The 20,772-nt window shown below is 53.0% G+C and overlaps 1 protein-coding gene across 1 annotated transcript in view; it reads right to left on the bottom strand.

The window, feature by feature from the left end:
* Positions 1-993: 993 nt before the first annotated feature.
* LOC118209171 (roundabout homolog 1-like) overlaps positions 994-20,772 on the bottom strand; it is a 41,534-nt gene continuing 21,755 nt past the window's right edge. The window contains 7 exon segments of the mRNA XM_035384331.1: positions 994-1,026; positions 1,028-1,041; positions 4,126-4,152; positions 8,605-8,808; positions 12,605-12,776; positions 15,286-15,407; positions 16,768-17,005. Coding sequence (XP_035240222.1) covers positions 994-1,026; positions 1,028-1,041; positions 4,126-4,152; positions 8,605-8,808; positions 12,605-12,776; positions 15,286-15,407; positions 16,768-17,005 — 810 coding nt within the window.

Here is a 20,772-nt window from a genome sequence, read left to right as displayed (position 1 = left end):
GTGACACCTTGCAAAGCACTAAAATGCGTTATTATCACTTGCGATTATTACTACTATTTCTTCTCTCTGTATTAATTTTTTGAAATATTAATACGCAGAAGAAAAATGTGAGGATCGGCTTTGCAGACATCCTATCATGTGATCCTGTGACAGGATTTTGTCCCAGTTACTGAAGCTGGAGTGGGACAGAAGGCTGCAAGCCCATATTTCACTCTTTCATAATTATATGGGCATAATAATTGACTACAGACAATGATACAGGTTTCACAGTTGTTGCTGTTTTTGCGAATGTAGTGGGTGTTAAATGTTTCCAATGCACTCTGCACTGAATACCCTCAGCCTTTTCCTGAGGGGATATATTAGTTTATTTATAGACTCTCTCTCTCTCTCTCTCTCTCTCTCTCTCTCTCTCCCACACACACACACACACGGACGCATAAGCACACAGAAAATGTTAGGTGCACTCTTCTGTTTCATAACGTCTCCTTCCGAGAAATGAATATATATTTTATTTTAATTATTAAATCCCAAAATTAATGAACTATATATGCTTACACTACTTTAACAATAATAATAATAATAATAATTCTTCATATTTTCATTATTGCAGTAAGCAATTACAATCTGTTCAATATCATATAATGGAATATGCATCACGCTGGAATTTCATCTAACGTACTCAATTTAATCAAGTTGGCAGAGCTGAGCGAAGGATAAATTGATGTAATTTCTGTACGCAGAACAATTTCAATTTAAGTTCAGAACTGCAAAATCTGTGAAAAAACGCACGCTTCAGTAAACCGCACACAAACGCACTGAAATAATTACAAACCGTGCAGATATCGAGCATAGACACGGCTAGAAAAATTAAATATGAATACTGCACATGCCACACACAATCACTGAGGTCACACACAGTACAGACAGAACAACAGACACACAATCGTTAGCAAGATTACACGGCAGCACAGACGGTACGGCACGCAGGATATCTCACCTCCCAGCACTGCTTACAGCTTCCCCCCCCTCTCTGATAGGACACTGGAACAGAAGAGAGAGAGACGTTTCAGTCATGTGACAGACAGACAGATAGACAGACAGACAGACACTCAGAGCACCCACACAGGCAAAGGTAACATCACATTACATTTATTTAGCAGACTCTTTTGTCCAAAGCGACGTACAAAAGTGCATATCAAGGTCACTGGAACAACTACAAAACACAGTTTCGTTAAGGTACAATACTCATTTTGTACAGAGAGGTGATTGACAGCTACAGCCAGGAGGCCGGGACACCCCCCATCCCACTGAGCTCCGCCCCCACCCATCGACAGACTCCTCCACGGGCCTCGGCTACACCACCCAGGTCAAACACACACACACACACGGTCCGCATCACGCACACGGTCATCAACGCCGTATCGGGTTCAAAGCCACACGCATGTAGGGCGACTTTTAAAAACAGGCGTGGGCAGCGCGCGCGCGTGTGTGTGTGTGTGTGCGCTGCACTCAAATCAGCCGTGTTAGCCCAGTAAGGCTAGTGTCACTCAGACGTGTGTTGGGGTGGGGGTGGGCTGTCGGGGTGGGGGGGTGTCGGGTTGGGGGGTGTGGGGGGGGGGGGTAAGAGGCTTAGCGTCGCCGTGCGGGCGCTGCAGTCCTGTGGCACCGATGACTGGCGATTGAAGCTGGGCTCAGAGGAAGTTGGGCCCTTTCAAGGCGCTTTTGAGCCGACGGCGTGCGGAGGGGAGATAAACCCGCACTTTAATTACAGTCCCTTTTAGGGAGAGGGGATTTAAAGCAACAGCAAAGGCTCCTCGCTTTTACTTCCCAACAGGAAGTGGCAGCAGACCTGCTTCGCAGGTGCAAATCCCAAACGCAGAGTTTTCAACATAATAAATTTAAAAAAAGGTTTAAAAATACAAATCCATGCTGAATCGAGCAGCACCTCTCTCCCACCCCACCACGATTCGCTGAAAATTTAAAAAATGCACAATGACATCCAAAGTCCGGCAGGCTCGGAGTCAAACGGTCACAGACGTGCCACAGGTGCGGGGGAGAAAGAGGAGATTACGCGTGCGCACACGTGGGACAGCCGGGGGTGAAAGACGCCGGCCCCAAAAAAAAAAGGAACCTGGCAGATAAGCTTCACTCGAACCTGCACCTGAAGTGCGTATAAAAACCCGGAGCTCAGCACAATGAGGGCATTAAACGCGATCCAGGGGCCCCCGAAGGCAAGGCCCTGAGACGCAAACAATAACCCTCCTGGTTCAGGCACATCCTCAGCTGGGCGCAGAGAGAGAGAGAGGGGGGATTAAGTCCCTCTAACCACAGCGTTCCCACAGCTCGTCCCCGCCTGCCTCTGACGGCGAGCGCAGCTACGCGACAAGTGCTGACACGGTGCCCACAACACACCTGAGAGAGGGGGGGGGGGGGGGGGGGGAGAGAGGGAGAGAGGGGAGGGGAGGGGAGAGAGGGAGGGAGAGAGAGAACAGAAAGCGGGGGAGAGGTAGAGGGGGAGAGAGAGAGTATGTGCGTATGTATGTATGTACGTATATATACGTGTGCGTATGTATGAGTACATATGCCAGTATGTGTGTGTTCAGATATGTATGTGTATATACGAGCGTGTAGAATTTTTATATATATTTTATATATTTCATTATTGTTATTTATTTTTATTTATTTATGTTTTTTTCAAAATAGTTTACTACAACTTTGGTGACAGTGCTATTTGTCATGCCAACAAAGTTCCATTTGAATTTAACTGAAGAGAGAGAGAGTGAAAGAGAGAGAGAGAGAGAGATAGAGAGAAAAAAAGAGAGAAGAGAGAGAGAGAGAGAGAGAGAGAGAGAGAGAGAGAGAGAGAGAGAGAGAGAGAGACTGAGAGAGAGAGAGAGACTGAGAGAGAGAGGCAGAGAGAGAGACTGAGAGAGAAATAAAACGCTGCTCTTTTCCCCCCCCTCCTCTCTCCCTGGAATGTGAGTGTCACTCCAGTTCACACCCGCTGCACGGCTCCCTCTCCCCGGCTCCCTCTCCCCGGCTCCCTCTCCCCGGCTCCCTCTCCCCGGCTCCCTCTCCCCGGCTCCCTCTCCCCGGCTCCCTCTCCCCCGGCTCCCTCTCCCCGGCTCCCTCTCCCCGGCTCCCTCTCCCCGGCTCCCCTCTCCCCGGCTCCCTCTCCCCGGCTCCCTCTCCCCGGCTCCCTCTCCCCGGCTCCCTCTCCCCGGCTCCCTCTCCCCGGCTCCCTCTCCCCGGCTCCCTCTCCCCGGCTCCCTCTCCCCGGCTCCCTCTCCCCGGCTCCCTCTCCCCGGCTCCCTCTCCCCCGGCTCCCTCTCCCCGGCTCCCTCTCCCCCGGCTCCCTCTCCCCGGCTCCCTCTCCCCCGGCTCCCTCTCCCCGGCTCCCTCTCCCCCGGCTCCCTCTCCCCGGCTCCCTCTCCCCCGGCTCCCTCTCCCCGGCTCCCTCTCCCCCGGCTCCCTCTCCCCGGCTCCCTCTCCCCGGCTCCCTCTCCCCGGCTCCCTCTCCACGGCTCCCTCTCCCCGGCTCCCTCTCCCCGGCTCCCTCTCCCCGGCTCCCTCTCCCCGGCTCCCTCTCCCCGGCTCCCTCTCCCCGGCCCAGACGCTGTAATTGGGACATGTGAGCTCTCGCGTGTCGGGCTCCTAAACCCGACCCAAGGACCGGCGGGGCTTTGATCCAGCCGCCGGGCGCTCCAGCGCCTCCTCAGCAGCGCGTCCCGCTCCCCTTTAAGTGTTTTAGGGCCCGTCGCCTCCGACGACTCGGGAGGAGGAACATCTCCTTTGATATTTCCTTAAATCTTCTGACCGGATTTTCTCTCTCTCTCTCCCTCTCCCTCTTCCTCTCCCTCCCTCTCTCTCTCTCTCTCTCTGGGCACGGGCGTGTATTTTTAAACGGGGGGGGGCGTCCCGCTCCAGTACGCCCGTTTGCCATCCGGAGCGGAGGCGCAGCGCTGGCAGAGGGAGAGCAGCTGGGCTTCTTTAAAAGCAGAGGCAGAAACTTTAAACTTTCGCTCTTAAAGTTGAGAGAGAGAGGAGGATGGAGAGAGAGAGGGGAATAAAAGCACAGAGCTGCTGATGTACAGTGAGGAGGCCAAGGGGGGGTGCAGTGCATACCTGTTGGGGTGAAGGTAAAGGAGGGAACTGCATGGTCCAGGTAGAGTGCAGAGGGAGAGAGGGAAAGAGAGAGAGAGTTGTTACTGTCAGAAAAAAAACGCTTTCAATACCTGAGTGACTAAATGCATAATACCTAAAGCACAAAGTAAATACCACACACACACACAGACACACACACACACACGGGCGCACCCGCACACAAACTACACAAATCCAGTAACACACATAATGAGAGAGAGGAATTAATGGCCAGCCAAATAAAACCCTCTTTTCCTCATCCCTTTCTTTCAGTGAACTAGCTGTTTTCCTCTCATTAGCTGTTGAAGATGATGGCCACCACGTTTTGCCCCTCTTCTTCCTCCATCTGTCTCCAGCTACATCTCTCAGGCTCAGTAAAGTGTCTTCTCTCTTTGATATCCACCCACATGGTCAGGGACCCCCTGCTGAGGATGGTGAGTCCGGAGGCAGCTGCCGTTTCTACTCCGGTCCCAGGCTTCTAGAGGCCTTCTGAACGCAGGTCACAGACGAGGTCACGTCTCACACCGCGTGCGTCGCCGTGGAAACGTCTCAATTACCAGCGCTCTTCGCAGGCTAACCGAACGCTAACCGTCGGCTCTGTGGGCGCGGGGCTGTGCGCGCTTCCTCGTTTAAACTCGTTAAGGGAAAAGCAAGCTTTTAAATTCGCTGAGCGATGCCACCTCAAGCTCCAGGCTGTTCTGCCTTTTTTGTTTTGTTTCCCTGTGAGGCTGGAGGCTAATGAAGAGATCAGGCTTCTGAACGCGTCGCAGACGGAGGCATCGCTCAGCCTGTTTACCGGACAGCCCGCTCTGAGGCTGAGAGGAGCTGACGCCCGGCGCGCTGGGGCGCTACGTGAGAAATGCTAACGTGACGGAAATGAATCTAATCACCGCGGCGACACCGCGTGTCACCGGCGCTCGCGCCCCATCTCTAAGTGCCTCTGAGGCCACGGCGCTCGTGTCAATGCGGATCTGCACAGGAACTGCAGCAGCAGAGCACAGGTGAAGACACACACAGGCACACACACACACACACATACACATACACACACAGGCACATACACACACGTACGCACATACACACACACACATACACACATACACACACACACACACACACACACACACACACACACACACACACACTCACACACACACACACACACACACAGGCACACACACACACACACACATACACACACACACACACACACACACACACACACACGTGCACACACACACGCACACACAGGCACATACACACACACACGCACATACACACGCACACAAACACACTCGCTCACATGCACACACAGACGCAGGCACAAACACACACACACACTCCCACACATGCACACTCGTGTACACACACACACTTGCACACGTGCACACACTCGCACACACACACACAAGCACACACACGCTCATTCTCAAAACCGAGCATGTGCCCACTCCTCTGCCCCACTCCACTCGACCCCACTCAGACGTCAGATCCTTCCTTCATGTGGTCACAATCACACCCTTCCCCTGCTCCTCACGGAAAGCTCATCGCTACCATTTCCCACGAAGGCTGGATCTGTACTCAACCCTCACCCTCCTCCACTGGTATGCGCATGCGCCCCCAATGCCCATGACCAAACAGACCCCCATCCCCCCGCCTTCAGCAAGCTCTGAAAGAGTGCTCATTTCAGACAGAGCCACCTTGCACTCGGTGGCAGGGAACAGGTCATTTGGGGCACATCGTTCAGGACATACACAGCTGCAGTGTCTGTCAGTCTGTGCTGTCACTGAGCCACGTCTGCTCCCCTCGGAGGGCAGTGCTGGGGTGAGTCAGAGGGAGAGAGAGAGAGAAGGCGAGGGGATAAATTTCAATGACGGGTTGCAGAATCCCTGGGCGTCCATTACCAAGCGTTAGGCGGAGGAGCTGCAGTAATTTCTGTGCCGGCGAGCACCTTTGGAATGTTCCGGAAACACAGCCGCCTTTTCCCTCACTCGCCGTTTGTTTTTCCAGTGGCTGACAGGGTGAACAAGTACTCACAAGCGATCCAAATAAACAACAACAGAAAAGAGAAAAAGGCAAACTAGGCAAAGTCTTGGCCCTGGAGTTCGATCCCTGCCCCTATAACTCGGCCTCCTTCCACGCCTCTCTCTCCTCCTCCTCCCCTTGACTCCGCACACAACCAGGGAGGCCTGTGTAAAAGCAGCCATTAGCCTGCTTAGCCCTGCTTAGCCTTCAGGACGGAAAGCTCAACCACAGTGGGAGGGAGCAACAGCTGAGACGCTAAACCAGGGACGCTAACCCCCCCCCCCCCCCCCAAAAAAAAAAAAAAAAAATGCATCTAATTGCAGCCTGGATGCTCTGTACATTGTATATTGTGGGCAGGAGTTTGAGTTGTTGTGTAGCCAGTCCACAGTGCTACAGTGGTGCAGGCTCAGTGCTCTGTTCCACAGACCAGCACAGCACTGGCACTGACTCCACTCATCCTCTCTGCTCTGGGATGGGCTTAGCTGCAGACACAGAGGGGTCGACAGGACCATCCAGACGCGATACAGGTCGGTTAACCTGCACACGCTCAGCTCAGCACTGATCCTGATGAAAGCCAGCCATTGGCCCCCTGGTCCCCGATTATCTTTCGGGGGAGGATAATCTGCCCCCCCCCCCCCAACAGAGTCTGAAAGCGCTAGATCACATGACACAGTGACCTCCCCTGGGCTGGGGGGGGGGGGGGGGGTGGAATTGAAGGGACCTTCACCGCTAATTACGCAATGGGGGCTGTGAGCGGTTTGGAGATCTCCAGCCACTCCAGATAAAGACTTAAGTGCCGAAAATGACAGTGTCTCGGCAGAAGGCAGAAGATCGGTGACCTGACGGGGGCACTGAGCGGCGGGCAGCAGCCGTGCCGGTTGGCAGCGCCAGCTAGCCTCCCTGCGCCCCCTTATCCTGTGCCACCGAAGAGCTTCTGTTCTCTGGGGGGGCCCGCATGCAGTAGGGGCCACATTTAATCCCCACACCTGTGCCTGAATGGGGCTCACAGTTATCTCACTGGGTACCATAATCTCTCTCTCTCTCTCTCTCTCTTCTGCCCTCCATCTTCCCTCCTCTCTCTCCACTCCCCCCCCCCCCCACCATCTTTAAAACCCAGAATAATTAAAAGTAAAAAATACCACATGATGTAGAGGAAAGAATGGCGAACGCACTGGGGAAGTTGTGGGGTGCAGCCAGGATCAGGGGGTGCAATTTGTTCGGTACGAGAGCAGAACGTGGAATTTCACGTGTAAAGCGTGGGGGTGGGGGTGGGGGGGGTATTTTGACGATCAGGCACGGCTGTGAGCTCTCTCCTCCTCCCTGTTAAACTAATGGGGCTCACAGCACAGGGTACGGCTGCTCTGCACGGGGGGGGGAGACAGGTTTATATATATACAGCACATCGCCGCGCGGCTCAAACTGTCTGCCAGCGCAGAGTTCTGTCGCTTCAGCAGACGGGCTGATGATGAAGGGAGCGTCGTTCTCCTCCAGCCCCCGGGCATACAGACTCCCACTTCAAATGGCTTTTCTGTTGCTGCGAAAATTCCTACTCTTAGGGCGCTCGCAATATCAGCACGTCCTTGCTAAATGATTCATAACAAGATGCTCTCTCTCTCTGTCTCTCCCGCCCTGTCTCTCTCACTCTCTACTTTCCCCCTGCCTCCCTCTCCCTCCTCCTCTCTTTACCTCCCTCCTTTCCAAGATGAAGCGTTTTTTTTTCCCCCCCTGTCTACTTAGACCACATTCACATCAGTGAGAACACTTCAAACACATCGTCGTAGAAACTGTTGGGAGCATGAAATGAAACAGAATGGAAAACCTGCCCCCTTTTTTTTTAATAAGGGAGATTTCTTGCTGAAGTCAAAGGCATTTTTTCAGCTTCAACCATTTTAAAACTCCTTTCAACCGCAAGAGAAACTTTGAAATGACATATGGGTATTTCCACAGAGGCTCTGTCTGAAATTAGCAAACAACACAGGTGCACAAGACATAAAAGTGGACAAAAAAACTGCACTACAGGTGCAGTGAATCCTCCAAAATGAGCACAGGGACCTACTGTCCATAGGAGAGGAACAGGTGAGGTATGGCTAAATAAAGACTGACCCTTTGGAGCGGGAAATGTTTCTCCCTCTTTCCCTCTCTCTCTCTCTCTCTTTCTCTCTCACACACGCACACACACACACACACAAGATGTAGATCTCATTTCAACCTTGGAGGGGACAACCAACAACATTTTTTTTTTGTATATTTTTTTGGAGACACCAACAGTACCATCCCATACAACATGATTTTTGCGAAGTTCACCCCTTTTTCTGAAGTTCACCCCTGTCCCCACGGGGGTCTACATCCACGCGTGGACAGACAGACGCCCCCAGGCACTCACACACATGCACACAGACCAACGTGACCTCGCGACCCTTGACCTCCGACCCTCACCCTTGCGGATGCCGGCGTAGCTGCTGCTGAGGCCGCTCCTCTTCTTGCGGTGGCGGTACAGCCAGACGCTGAACACCATGAGGATGATCCAGCAGGCCGCGCCGATGCCCGCGATGAAGGCAGGCTGCTTCACCACGTCCGAGATCTGCTGGGACAGCGTGTTCTCCTCGGGCTGCCCGCTCTCCATCATCCGCCCCGAGGAGTCTGGGGACGGGGAGGAGAGGAGAGAGAGAGAGAGAGAGAGAGAGAGGAGGAGAGGAGAGGAGGAGAGGAGAGAGAGAGAGAGGAGGAGATGAGAGGAGAGGAGAGGAGAGGAGAGGGGAGAGGAGAGAGAGAGGAGGAGAGGAGAGAGGAAAGGAGAGGAGGAGAGAGAGGAGGGGAGGGGAGAGGAGAGGAGAGAAAGAAATGAAAAGAAACAAAGGTGAGGGATTGAAGGACAAAGGGACAAAAAGAAGACAGGAGAACGAGGGATGGACGAGGGGAGGTGTGAGGACGGAGGGGGTATGAAAGAGGGATGAAAGAGAGAGGAGAAAAATGCAGGCGTCATTCAGAGCATTAGACCGGCGAGTGAAGGACAGGCCTGCCGAGGCACACTAACATTCAGCAGAGCGGCAGCACACTGACATTCAGCAGAGCGGCAGCACACTGACATTCAGCAGAGCGGCAGCACACTGACATTCAGCAGAGCGGCAGCACACTGACATTCAGCAGAGCGGCAGCGCACTGACATTCAGCAGAGCGGCAGCACACTGACATTCAGCAGAGCGGCAGCACACTGACATTCAGCAGAGCGGCAGCACACTGACATTCAGCAGAGCGGCAGCGCACTGACATTCAGCAGAGCGGCAGCACACTGACATTCAGCAGAGCGGCAGCACACTGACATTCAGCAGAGCGGCAGCGCACTGACATTCAGCAGAGCGGCAGCGCACTGACATTCAGCAGAGCGGCAGCGCACTGACATTCAGCAGAGCGGCAGCGCACTGACATTCAGCAGAGCGGCAGCGGACTGACATTCAGCAGAGCGGCAGCGCACTGACATTCAGCAGAGCGGCAGCGGACTGACATTCAGCAGAGCGGCAGCGCTGACGGAAGCAAGGCTGTCGCCGGGCACGGAGAGAGCGCTCTCTCGCTCCTTTCTCTCGACTCCTTTCATCTCCGCAGGTGTGAGAACCAGGGCCGTGCAGTTTAGAGGGAGACAAAAAAAAAACACAGCCGCCATCTTCTCTAAAGCAGAGGCGGCCCGTGCGTGGGCGTAGCGTCTGGAAGAGGAAGCGGCGAAAGTTGGCCTTCGCAAGCAAACAGAAGAAAAAAAAAAATGAATGTGGATTTTTAAATAAATAAAGAAACGGGCAGGGCAAGGGTTCGACGGCGGGGCGAGCGGACGTGTGATTCGGCACGGCTCGGCGGCTCCCCGTAAATAATGAACCTGAATGGCGGTTATTTCCGAAACCGCAATCGTTTCGAACGCCACACGCTATCCAGGAGTGAATTTCCGTTGGGAGTCAGCAGCCGGGGCCACCCCCACCGACACGGCCGCGCTCGGCCGAGGCTGAACGCACAGAGCCCGCGATCCCGTCGCCTCCTCCAGGCAGTGTGTGGGCGTTCGGGTTCGGCCAGGGCCCTGTGGAGCCCGCCCCCTCCGTGTGTTAAGGCGGTTAAACCAATATTCTGGGGGCTTTAGAGGAGCCCAAACAAGCCCCAGTGGGTGTACGGAGCATCCAAACCGAACCTTCTATTGAAATGGCAGGGAACTGATTGGGAGGCGCATGTTAGGAGCAGAAATGTCGGCCATTTTGGGGCACATGAGAGTTCGCATTGAGCCTACAAAGACTGAGGAGAATACGATCAGGGACTCCAGCTATATAAGATACACAAAGGAATAACGTTAAAAGTACATTATGTGTGCTTATATATGCTCCCTTTTAATGCAGTTGCCTGAAACCAAGAGCTGTGTGCATGGCTTTGAGCTAATTTAATATTATCTCTCGCTAGCAAAAATGCATTTAAAAGGAATAAGCATAACCAACCAATCAGACCAACAGCTCCCACCAGCGAATGCGCTTCTCTTGATCAGCCTTTCTCTCTGTTTTTCTTTCAATCTTTCGCTCCTTCCCGCATAAAAGCGGCTCAATTATCCTGCTTCAGACATTTCTTCTTTCTTTCAGTCTTTCAGGTCTTTCTTTCTTTTCTTCTTCTCTCGGTGTCTTTTCGTTTCATGTTGCAGCCACTCTAATCTTTCCCGCATGCCAGCAGTCAGCCAGAGGCAAACAGGTTTTCCAAAGATCTGCAAAGGTTTTCCACCATCCTCGGACCCCCTCCCGCCACCCCCACCACCACCACCTCCCAACCCCCCCCCCCCTCCCTTCCCAGACGGGGTCCCGAATATCTGCTGATGTCACGGCTGTTCTTCAAGGGGGAAGGCAAGCGCCACGGCACTTACTAAAGAGACCCATGCAAATGGAGTTGATACCAGAACCAGGGTGACACACCACGACTCCTCCCCGTATCCCAGAAGCCACTAGGGCATCGGGGCACGGCAGGAGCCGTACTGACCTCTAGTTTCCTCCCACTCTATTCCTCTTTTCCTCAGAGTAAGCAGAATGGACTGAGTTCTTTTTCTGTATTTTTGTTTTTTACAGAGAGGGTGTGATTGAGGAGAGTGGCTGGCCCTTTTCCCCTCTTTTCCCCCACAGACTCTGGAAAGGCCCTAATCAGGCGCACCTGAAGAAGTCACGCCAGACCCCTTGTCTGGACAGGTACTTAACAGGTGTGAATCAGGAAACGGGCACATCGGAGCGACGGGCTTCTCTCTCACGCCGGGCGGACTCCGCCAACAATTCCATTTTTCCGACGCTGACGGGGAGAGGAGGGGAGCGGAACGGGGCGGGCCGAGACCCCGAGCTCGGCCCCGTAATGGCCCCAAACCTCGCCTCCTGTGAGCTAGCCGCCGCTCAATCACTTCCCCTGTCACTCAATCACTTCCTGTCGGGTCAGGAGACCAGGCTAACGAAGGCGCCGCTCGCTCACTCGCCCGCCTGCTCAGTCCAGCGGCACGGCGAGCGCTAACCGCCATCCTGGAACCCAAGCTACGCCTCCGATGCGGTTTGGGGTGAAGCCAAAAATCCCAAAATTCTCTCAAACTGATTACGAATGGGCGGGGCCAGTAGGCCGAAGAGCACTGAAAAGCCGGCCTATGAATGGTGAGAAAATGACTCTGACTACGCAGGGAAAGGGAGAAACTCCACACTATTTAAAGTGGAGCACTACAACCATCTTAGTCAGTCCTAGTCATCAAGGTGAAACATCAACAACGGAAACTCAGGTGATTTCCACTACCGCACCTGCATGTTTAACAAGCTCTGAACAGGTAACGGGGAAACCAGGCAGGACCCAGCTTGTGGGAAATACCCTCCTCCAAACCATGTTTCCGTGATAACCAAATACATAATTAAAAACATTTATCAGAGCTCCGCTTGAGTGTGGCAAACATCAAATCCAGAGAATTTACAGCCTCTGTTCCCCCTGATATGTGCCGATGAGGTGAGATAGTCAAGACTTGCCAATAAAGGAAGAAAATTTCACTTGTACAGCAAGGGCAACTTAAGCTAATAATTTCTACTCGAGAGAAAAAAAGAAGTATTTAAAGTCTCATTACAAAATTAAAACCCTTGTTAAGACAGGCTTTTTTTTGCAGTGTACATGCAGTGTACTCCTTTTCACTGAACATATAACGGACAGAGCATGAAACCACCCACTGACTGTTCCCTGTACAAGCGAGGAGGCCAATTAGCTGCAGAGCGAGAGCTGTGTTGTAAGCTGACAGTGGTGTGAAGAGCTATATTTACTGTATGTGGCAGGTGATGTGTGGACAGCGAGGGGGGAACACGATCTCTCACCAGGTGGAAGGCGATGTCACCGTGAGGGAGGAGGGAGCGAGGGAGGGAGGGACGGATGGACAGACGGACGGATGGACAGATGGACGGATGGACGCACTCACCCAGCTGGAAGAAGGTGACCTCGCTCTTGACCCCCGGGCCGGCGCCGGTGCTGGCCGCCACCTCCACACTGTAGCGGACCCCCGGGGAGAGGCTGGGGATCAGGACGGAGAAGGTGGAGCCGTCCACCGTGCGGTTGACGTGGTAACGGCTCTCGTTCCCCAGACACCAGATCTGCAGGAAACAGGACAGGAGGGGGTCGAAAATTAATGAGCGTTTCACACCTTTTTCTTTTCTTTTCTTTTTTATAAAGGTGCTGAACAGTCAAGCCTCAATGTGATCCCGCACTGGAAGGGGGCGATGTAGCTCAGGAGGTAAAAGCGGCTGTCTGGCAGTCGGAGGGTTGCCGGTTCGATCCCCCGCCCTGGCCGTGTCGAAGTGTCCCTGAGCAAGACACCTAACCCCTAATTGCTCGCAACGAGCTGATTGGTACCTTGCATGGCAGCCTTTCACCGTTGGTGTGTGAGTGTGTGTGTGTGTGTGTGTGTGAATGGGTGACTGAGAGGCATCAATTGTAAAGCGCTTTGGATAAAGGCGCTATACAAATGCAGTCCATTTACCATTTACCAAGTTTTTGACATCTACCCACCGTTTTACTCACTCTGAAAAGCATTACCCTGATTTTAAACACAGCAGGTCACACAGATAAATAAATAAATAAATAAATAAAAAATTATGAGTATGATATGTCTAGATACATATCAGATAGAACTGCATAAACCATAACTGCGATATGGTATTATTAATACACAGCATAATGACTTTTCTCAGCCTGGGTTACACTCACAGTCCATGCGCACATACGCATCTGAACTTATCTCAGTCTGAGAAATGGATAACTGCACTTGCTGTCTCTGAGTTCATTAGACGAAGCGACCCACTTAATCTCGTCTCAGCAGCCACAACATCTCAAATTCCCCCACGATCGCGGCCTAACCTGATAAAAAATAAATAAATAGATAAATAAAAAAAGCAAGCCGGATCAGTAATCACCGTGGTAACGCAATTACTGGGCTGGAGGGAGAGCTCCCCGACTCAGAGTCACAGGCAGTTCTTCCTGCGCTAATTCAATTCTGGCCACGCGTCTTTCCTTGAGGAGGACTTTACACTAATCTCTAGAACCCTCCCCCCCCCCCCCCCACCATGTCCCCCCCCCTCCCCCCGGCTCGTTTTTGGGTACTTGTTGCTGTGGAGTAGTGAGTGTGGTTGCCAGGCAGAGATGGGACAGGGGGCTATGGTCAGATCGGACAGCGCCTCCAATGCGGGGGGGAGGGGTTGGATTATTTTGGGGCAGGTAAGATTCCAGAATCCCGGCGCAGAGCGGAGAGCGGAGACCGCGCCGCGTGGGAACGCCAGCGTAAGGACCTCGGAACAATCCGGCACCGGATTTAACAGCCGTGAAATTACTCTAAACCTTATCTCCGGGAAACATTTACCTGGAAAATTAACAGCAGCGTAACTTTTCAGACCCCCCCCCCCCCACACACCCCCCGCCTCCCTCTAACCCACCACATCATCACCCCTCCTACCCCCCCCCACCCCCTCTTTCAACTGCACCCTACATCCCACACAATGAAAAAAAAAAACCTCTCCAATTAAAATGGCAGCAGTAGTGTGAAATATCACATTATAGAGGAAAGGCTCCCCAAAGCCGGGCGGCCCGTATGGAACACACATTCCACCGAACGGCGAGAGAAATGAAGACATGGGAAGAGAGCTGGTCTTCTTCTCCTATCTACTGTCACACACACATCTGTCCCTCTGTCTTTCCACCCCACCCACCCTTCTCTTCTCTAACACCCCCCCTTCTTCCTTTTCTCTCCAGGACACGCAGAAAAATAAAAGCCTGGTATTAATTATAGCCAGGAACGGGGGAGGGGGGGGGGGGGGGTAGGAGGGCAATGAACACCGATGCCCTTTTGGCGCCAGACCAGACAGGAAAAATACGCTCCAGAAGAACCCGGGACCTTGAGGGACCATCGAGGGCAGCTGCATTCACCTCGTACACAGATGTGCTTCTATTTACAGTCAAAACGCGACTCCCGCACTGTAGTACTGCTGTACCGGACCAGGAGCACACAGCTCACTGACCTCCACTGTCCTCTCTCTTCCATACATAAGGTCTATCAATAAACGAGCAGCCAATTCCACACACAGAATGTACCTGGATAATTCCCAGCGCATGCAGCCAATTCCACACACAGAATGCACCTGGATAATTCCCAGCACATGCAGCCAATTCCACACACAGAATGCACCTGGATGAGTCCCAGAACATGCACTACCACAGAGACATACAGCACTGGGGCCGAGAGATAACAGTCTGCTAATTCTCCAGCAGATGGCCCCATTTCTCTATAATTTCCCCCCACGCCTGCACTCTCGAGTCATTTCGCTGCGGTCTGCGCCCGTGACACCTGATCCAGGATCAGTCGGCCGTCAGTCACCCCCAGCTGAAACCTCCAGGTGAAAGGAGCCCAAGCTGAACCGGGGGTCAGTGTGAAGCAGAGGCAGAACCCTACCTTTACCTGCTCAGTTCTACCACTCCGTCTCTCAGCTCCTACCCCTAGGTAATTACCATTCTGTCTCTCAGTCCCCCTCCCCCCCTCCCATCCCTCCGTTTGTGTTTGGGCTGGCATTAGCGTTAACCCCCGGCAGCCCCCCCGCCCCTCTCGTCCGGTACCTTGTACTCCTGCACCACGCCGTTCTGCTCCTCCTCGGGAGGCGGTTGCCAGGAGACCAGGATAGCCGTCCCGTTGTCATCGCTCTTCGTCACGGTAACCCCGCGGGGGGCAGCGCTGGGGGCTGAGGGGAGGGGAAGGGAGACAAACAGGGGGCAAAGAACAGACGCTCGCATTAACAAAGGTCCGCGCCACATATCTCCCAAACTAATCAATCTTTTATTTTCATTTATTTATTTTTTGTGAAAATTGTCACGCAACCCTGTCAGTGTTAACGTAACGAAAGCGGGTCTACACATTCATTCAGGTCTGCTTTTTCTGTGTTACACTCGCGAATATGACACTAAAGGTGTTTCTTCTTCCTCTGTTTTTGGGATCTGGTTTTTTGGGGGGAAAGCTCCCCCCCCCCACCCCTCGACTCTAACGAGTGCGTCTCTCGCTCTTTTCCCATGAGGCTCTGCTCTGCGGGATCAGCCGCTGTTCTCCTAGCGCCCGCTCAGTTTGTAAATGATTTATGCGGGGGGCGGGGCGGGACGGGACGGGACGGGGGAGAAGGGGAACAGGCGCGTATTCACAGGTAGGCGTCGGCCCATTACGGGCCCGATGTGGCTCGCGGGGATCCCCGCCCCCCCCCCCCCCCCCCGTTTAAAAAGGCATCGTCCTACAGGGGCCCTGTGATGGATGGGCAAACAGTGCAGGAATAACATGCTGGTACGCAGTGCTTCACACGCTTTCCTGTTTTCTCCTCCCCCCCCCCCCCCCCCCCCCCACAGCTTTCACCCACCGAACAAGCTCATTAAGAGCGACAGACGCTCAGCTCTACCCGGTAAAAAGTACCATTCTATTTTTGGTAAACACAAGCGAGCGGGGTCCTCTCTTTCGAACCGCGTTCGTTCGAACGTTCGCCGAAAAAAGAAATTAATTAGCTTAGCGTTTAAAAGGGTTCGCGCGCTTCTTTTGAAGAGACGCTGGTCGGACGAGCGTAATTACAGCGAGTCGATGGCGAACGCGCCGCAGAGCGTTTAATCACGTTCCCGCGAAATGTAACGAATGCGGGCGTGCGTCCTCGCCGGTGTCGGAGCGCCTCGGCAAACAATTAGCAGAGTAATCAGCGTTTATCCGAACGTACTGTACAAGGGGGGAAAAAAGCACTGCTCCAGAAAATCACACACGAGGGCACACAATACAAATCCAGCACACTCTTCCTCTTCTCCCTCAGAGGCGTTGATAGTCTGAAGAAGCACAACTTGGACGGATTTCAGGCAACCCCACACCGCACACCACCGCAGCCCGAGAGCAATTAGCGCTGTAATTATGTCGCGAGTGTTTTGCGTCTTTTTGGGTTTCTCGTCGCTCGCCAATCCTTCCTCTTGCAACGTTCCGCTGCGGCGATCGGGAGCCACGCCCATCCGCGGCACAGTAAAGCGAGTTCGAATCCTGGCCAATAAGAAATACGTCTGCGCCCGTCGGCCCCGCCTCCTCACCTTCCTCCAGGGTCTTGGCGATCTTCACCTCGCTGTCGGTGCCCTGGAACTCGTTGAAGAAGGGGCGCACCTTGAACTCGTAGGTCACCCCCTTCTTCAGCTGGGGCACCACGGCGCTGTCCTCCCCCGGGGTGCGGACCTCGAAAACGCCCCACTCCCCCCGGGGCTGCTGCCCCCCCTCTGGAGACGAGCGGTACATCACCTTGTAGCCCTGGATGTACTGGGACTGCTGCTCCACCTGGTGGCAGGGTTAGAGCACAACACGCAAAAGCAGAAGTTACAAACCTTTACTGTAGCCTGTATCTGTAGCGTGAACTTTAGAGGCCAGATACAGAACAGCATCGTTTTCTTTTATGCTACATCCAGATCAGGTTTATCAGAATAAAATAAACAGAAATAAAACAAAAAATAAAACCAGCAAGGACTCTCCCAGGGGAGAGTTTGTTCCCGTTCGGGGCACTGCCATCTTCAGAGGCAGCGGAGAGTTACACTTCCCTCTCTGGAGGCTTGCGAATGCCGCTCCATGAGGTCATCGTTCAGAGGCTTCTGAGATGTCTGGTGCTGGTTAGTTAGACCCAGCCGGAACACTCCGGAACAGCCAGTTCCCCCCGCCGGGCTCTCCCGGGACGGCTTTTGCCAGGGGGTCCTCTTAAACACAACCGGTCACATGACCTGCACTCGACGCCTCGGACACGCACCCGCAAAACCACCCGCGTTAACCGTTGGGTTACCGTGACGATACGCTCATCTCCCACGGCGACGCTGAAGTACAGCTTTTAGGGAGAAAAGACACACAGATGCCCAGCTGCGCAGCCACCCGCCTCCCCTGCATCGGGCACAGATAAATCACTTATACTGCCCGTCTTTCACCGCCGTTTATACACGCGTTTCTGATACCTGCTGCCTCCAGTCCCACAATGCACTACAGCGGCAGCCTCCGCCCCCCCGTCTCCAGGGAAGAAGAACAGCACTTGCTTGTAAAACTATTTTTGGGAGGATTTTTATTAGTATTTTTTTTTAATCCCCCCCCCCTCAATAAAACCTGCTGTTAGTGCAGGTGGTCCCGATTAAGCATGACTGGGGTGTGCTCTGCTGGCAAAATGTGCGGGAGAACACACACACACACACACACACACACACACACACCAAAATCCACGCTAGAAAGAGGGATTCTAGCCTCAAGGAAGAACTACTCACTCTTACTTTGTTTTGTTACCAAATACCAGAGTAAAAAAAAGTCAATTTTAAAAAGAATTAAATTAATTAAATGTTCCTTTCACAATGGGTTGGAGGCTACTTCTGAACGGCACCTTGTCGTTTTGTGAACTTGGAAACATGTTCTTCTCACAGCCGGCTGATCCCAGTTTTCCAGGGAATCGGAAGATTGCGAGAAGCTTATAGCAGATCCAGGATCAGTGCTGCCAACATGTCTACAGGAAGCTCTGGCCTTCCCCGTCTCTCCCCAACATCTCTGAGCCCCTTTCCTCTGGCCTTCCCCGTCTCTCCCCCACATCTGCAAACCCCTTTCCTCTGGCCTTCCCCATCTCTCCTTCACATCTGCAAACCCCTATTCTCTGGCCTTCCCTGTCTCTCCCTCACATCTGCAAACCCCTTTCCTCTGGCCTTCCCCGTCTCTTCCCCACATCTGCAAACCCCTTTCCTCTGGCCTTCCCCGTCTCTTCCCCACATCTGCGAGCCCCTTTCCTCTGGCCTTCCCCATCTCTCCCTCACATCTCTGAGCTCCTTTTCTCTGGCCTTCCCCATCTCTCCCCCACATCTGCAAACCCCTTTCCTCTGGCCTTCCCCATCTCTCCCTCACATCTCTGAGCCCCTTTCCTCTGGCCTTCTCCGTCTCTCCCCCACATCTGCAAACCCCTTTTCTCTGGCCTTCCACATCTCTCCCTCACATCTCTGAGCCTCTTTTCTCTGGCCTTCCCCATCTCTCCCCCACATCTGCAAACCCCTTTCCTCTGGCCTCCCCATCTCTCCCTCACATCTCTGAGCCCCTTTCCTCTGGCCTTCCCCGTCTCTCCCCCACATCTGCAAACCCCTTTCCTCTGGCCTTCCCCGTCTCTTCCCCACATCTGCAAACCCCTTTCCTCTGGCCTTCCCCGTCTCTTCCCCACATCTGCGAGCCCCTTTCCTCTGGCCTTCCCCATCTCTCCCTCACATCTCTGAGCTCCTTTTCTCTGGCCTTCCCCATCTCTCCCCCACATCTGCAAACCCCTTTCCTCTGGCCTTCCCCATCTCTCCCTCACATCTCTGAGCCCCTTTCCTCTGGCCTTCCCCATCTCTCCCTCACATCTGCAAACCCCTTTCCTCTGGCCTTCCCCGTCTCTTCCCCACATCTGCAAACCCCTTTCCTCTGGCCTTCCCCGTCTCTTCCCCACATCTGCGAGCCCCTTTCCTCTGGCCTTCCCCATCTCTCCCTCACATCTCTGAGCTCCTTTTCTCTGGCCTTCCCCATCTCTCCCCCACATCTGCAAACCCCTTTCCTCTGGCCTTCCCCATCTCTCCCTCACATCTCTGAGCCTCTTTTCTCTGGCCTTCCCCATCTCTCCCCCACATCTGCAAACCCCTTTCCTCTGGCCTCCCCATCTCTCCCTCACATCTCTGAGCCCCTTTCCTCTGGCCTTCCCCGTCTCTCCCCCACATCTGCAAACCCCTTTTCTCTGGCCTTCCCCGTCTCTCCCTCACATCTGAAAGCCCCTTTCCTCTGGCCTTCCCCATCTCTCCCTCACATCTCTGAGCCCCTTTTCTTTGGCCTTCCCCGTCTCTCCCCCACATCTGCGAGCCCCTTCCTCCCCTTCCTCAGTGGATGCACCGCCTGTTTCCCCGCCCTCGTTATTTTTAACAGCACTGGAGTGTTCTCAATATGGGCGGGTCCACCGGGCCGGTGCATTCTGGAGCGGGCAGACGCTCGTTCTGCTCCGAGCGGCCCGCTGTGGATTTGGGGGGGAGGGGGGTGGGGTGGGGTGGGGTGGGGTGGGTCGCTACTCGTTTCTCAGGAAGCAGACGCACCGAGCCAGTTCTGAACGACCCTTGCTGCTCCAGCTCCCAGCACCAGATGGATCTTAAGCGCCATTTGACAAGCTTCCAGACTCGTCGAGGCCAGGTCCCCCCTCTGAAGGCCGATTACACGTTCCTGCCGTGCTGTTATTCCTGGAACAGCCCTCAATGCCAGCGCTATCTGTGCTGCTATTACAAGAGCTAAGAGCTGCCAGTATCACACAAAACAACATCTCACTCTTAATATCACCCTAAACAACATCTCACTCTTAATATCACCCTAAAGAACATCTCACTCTTAATATCACTCTAAAGAACATCTCACTCTTAATATCACCCTAAAGAACATCTCACTCCTAATATTACCCTAAAGAACATCTCACTCTTAATATCACCCTAAAGAACATCTCACTCTTAATATCACCCTAAAGAACATCTCACTCTTAATATCACTCTAAAGAACATCTCACTCCTAATATCACTCTAAAGAACATCTCACTCCTAATCTCACTCTAAAGAACATCTCACTCCTAATATCACTCTAAAGAACATCTCACTCTTAATATTACCCTAAAGAACATCTCACTCCTAATCTCACTCTAAAGAACATCTCACTCTTAATATTACCCTAAAGAACATCTCACTGCTAATATCACTCAAAGAACATCTCAATCCTAATATCACTCTAAAGAACATCTAACTCCTAATAGCACTCTAATATCACTCAATCTTAACGAGCACTTTACTCTTATATTTACACTTAAAATCATATTTCTGCTACTTGTTGGCTAAATAAGACTAAAAGACTGCCAATGGGGTGAGACTATTGTCACTTCAAGCAAAAAGTAACTTAAAACAAGTTAACATTTTCTATTTGAGAGAAAGAAATAAGATTTTAAGTCTCATCACAAGACTAAAAACATTACAGACTTTTTTTTTCAGTGCCATTGCGCTTTGTGGTGGCTCAAGATTTCGCCCAGATTGCCAAAGGTTCAA

This window comes from Anguilla anguilla, chromosome 12 (assembly GCF_013347855.1).
Source record: "Anguilla anguilla isolate fAngAng1 chromosome 12, fAngAng1.pri, whole genome shotgun sequence".
NCBI classification, from domain to species: Eukaryota; Metazoa; Chordata; class Actinopteri; order Anguilliformes; family Anguillidae; genus Anguilla; species Anguilla anguilla.
Note: the sequence above shows the minus strand (reverse complement) of the source record. Positions and strands in the feature narration are given on the sequence as shown.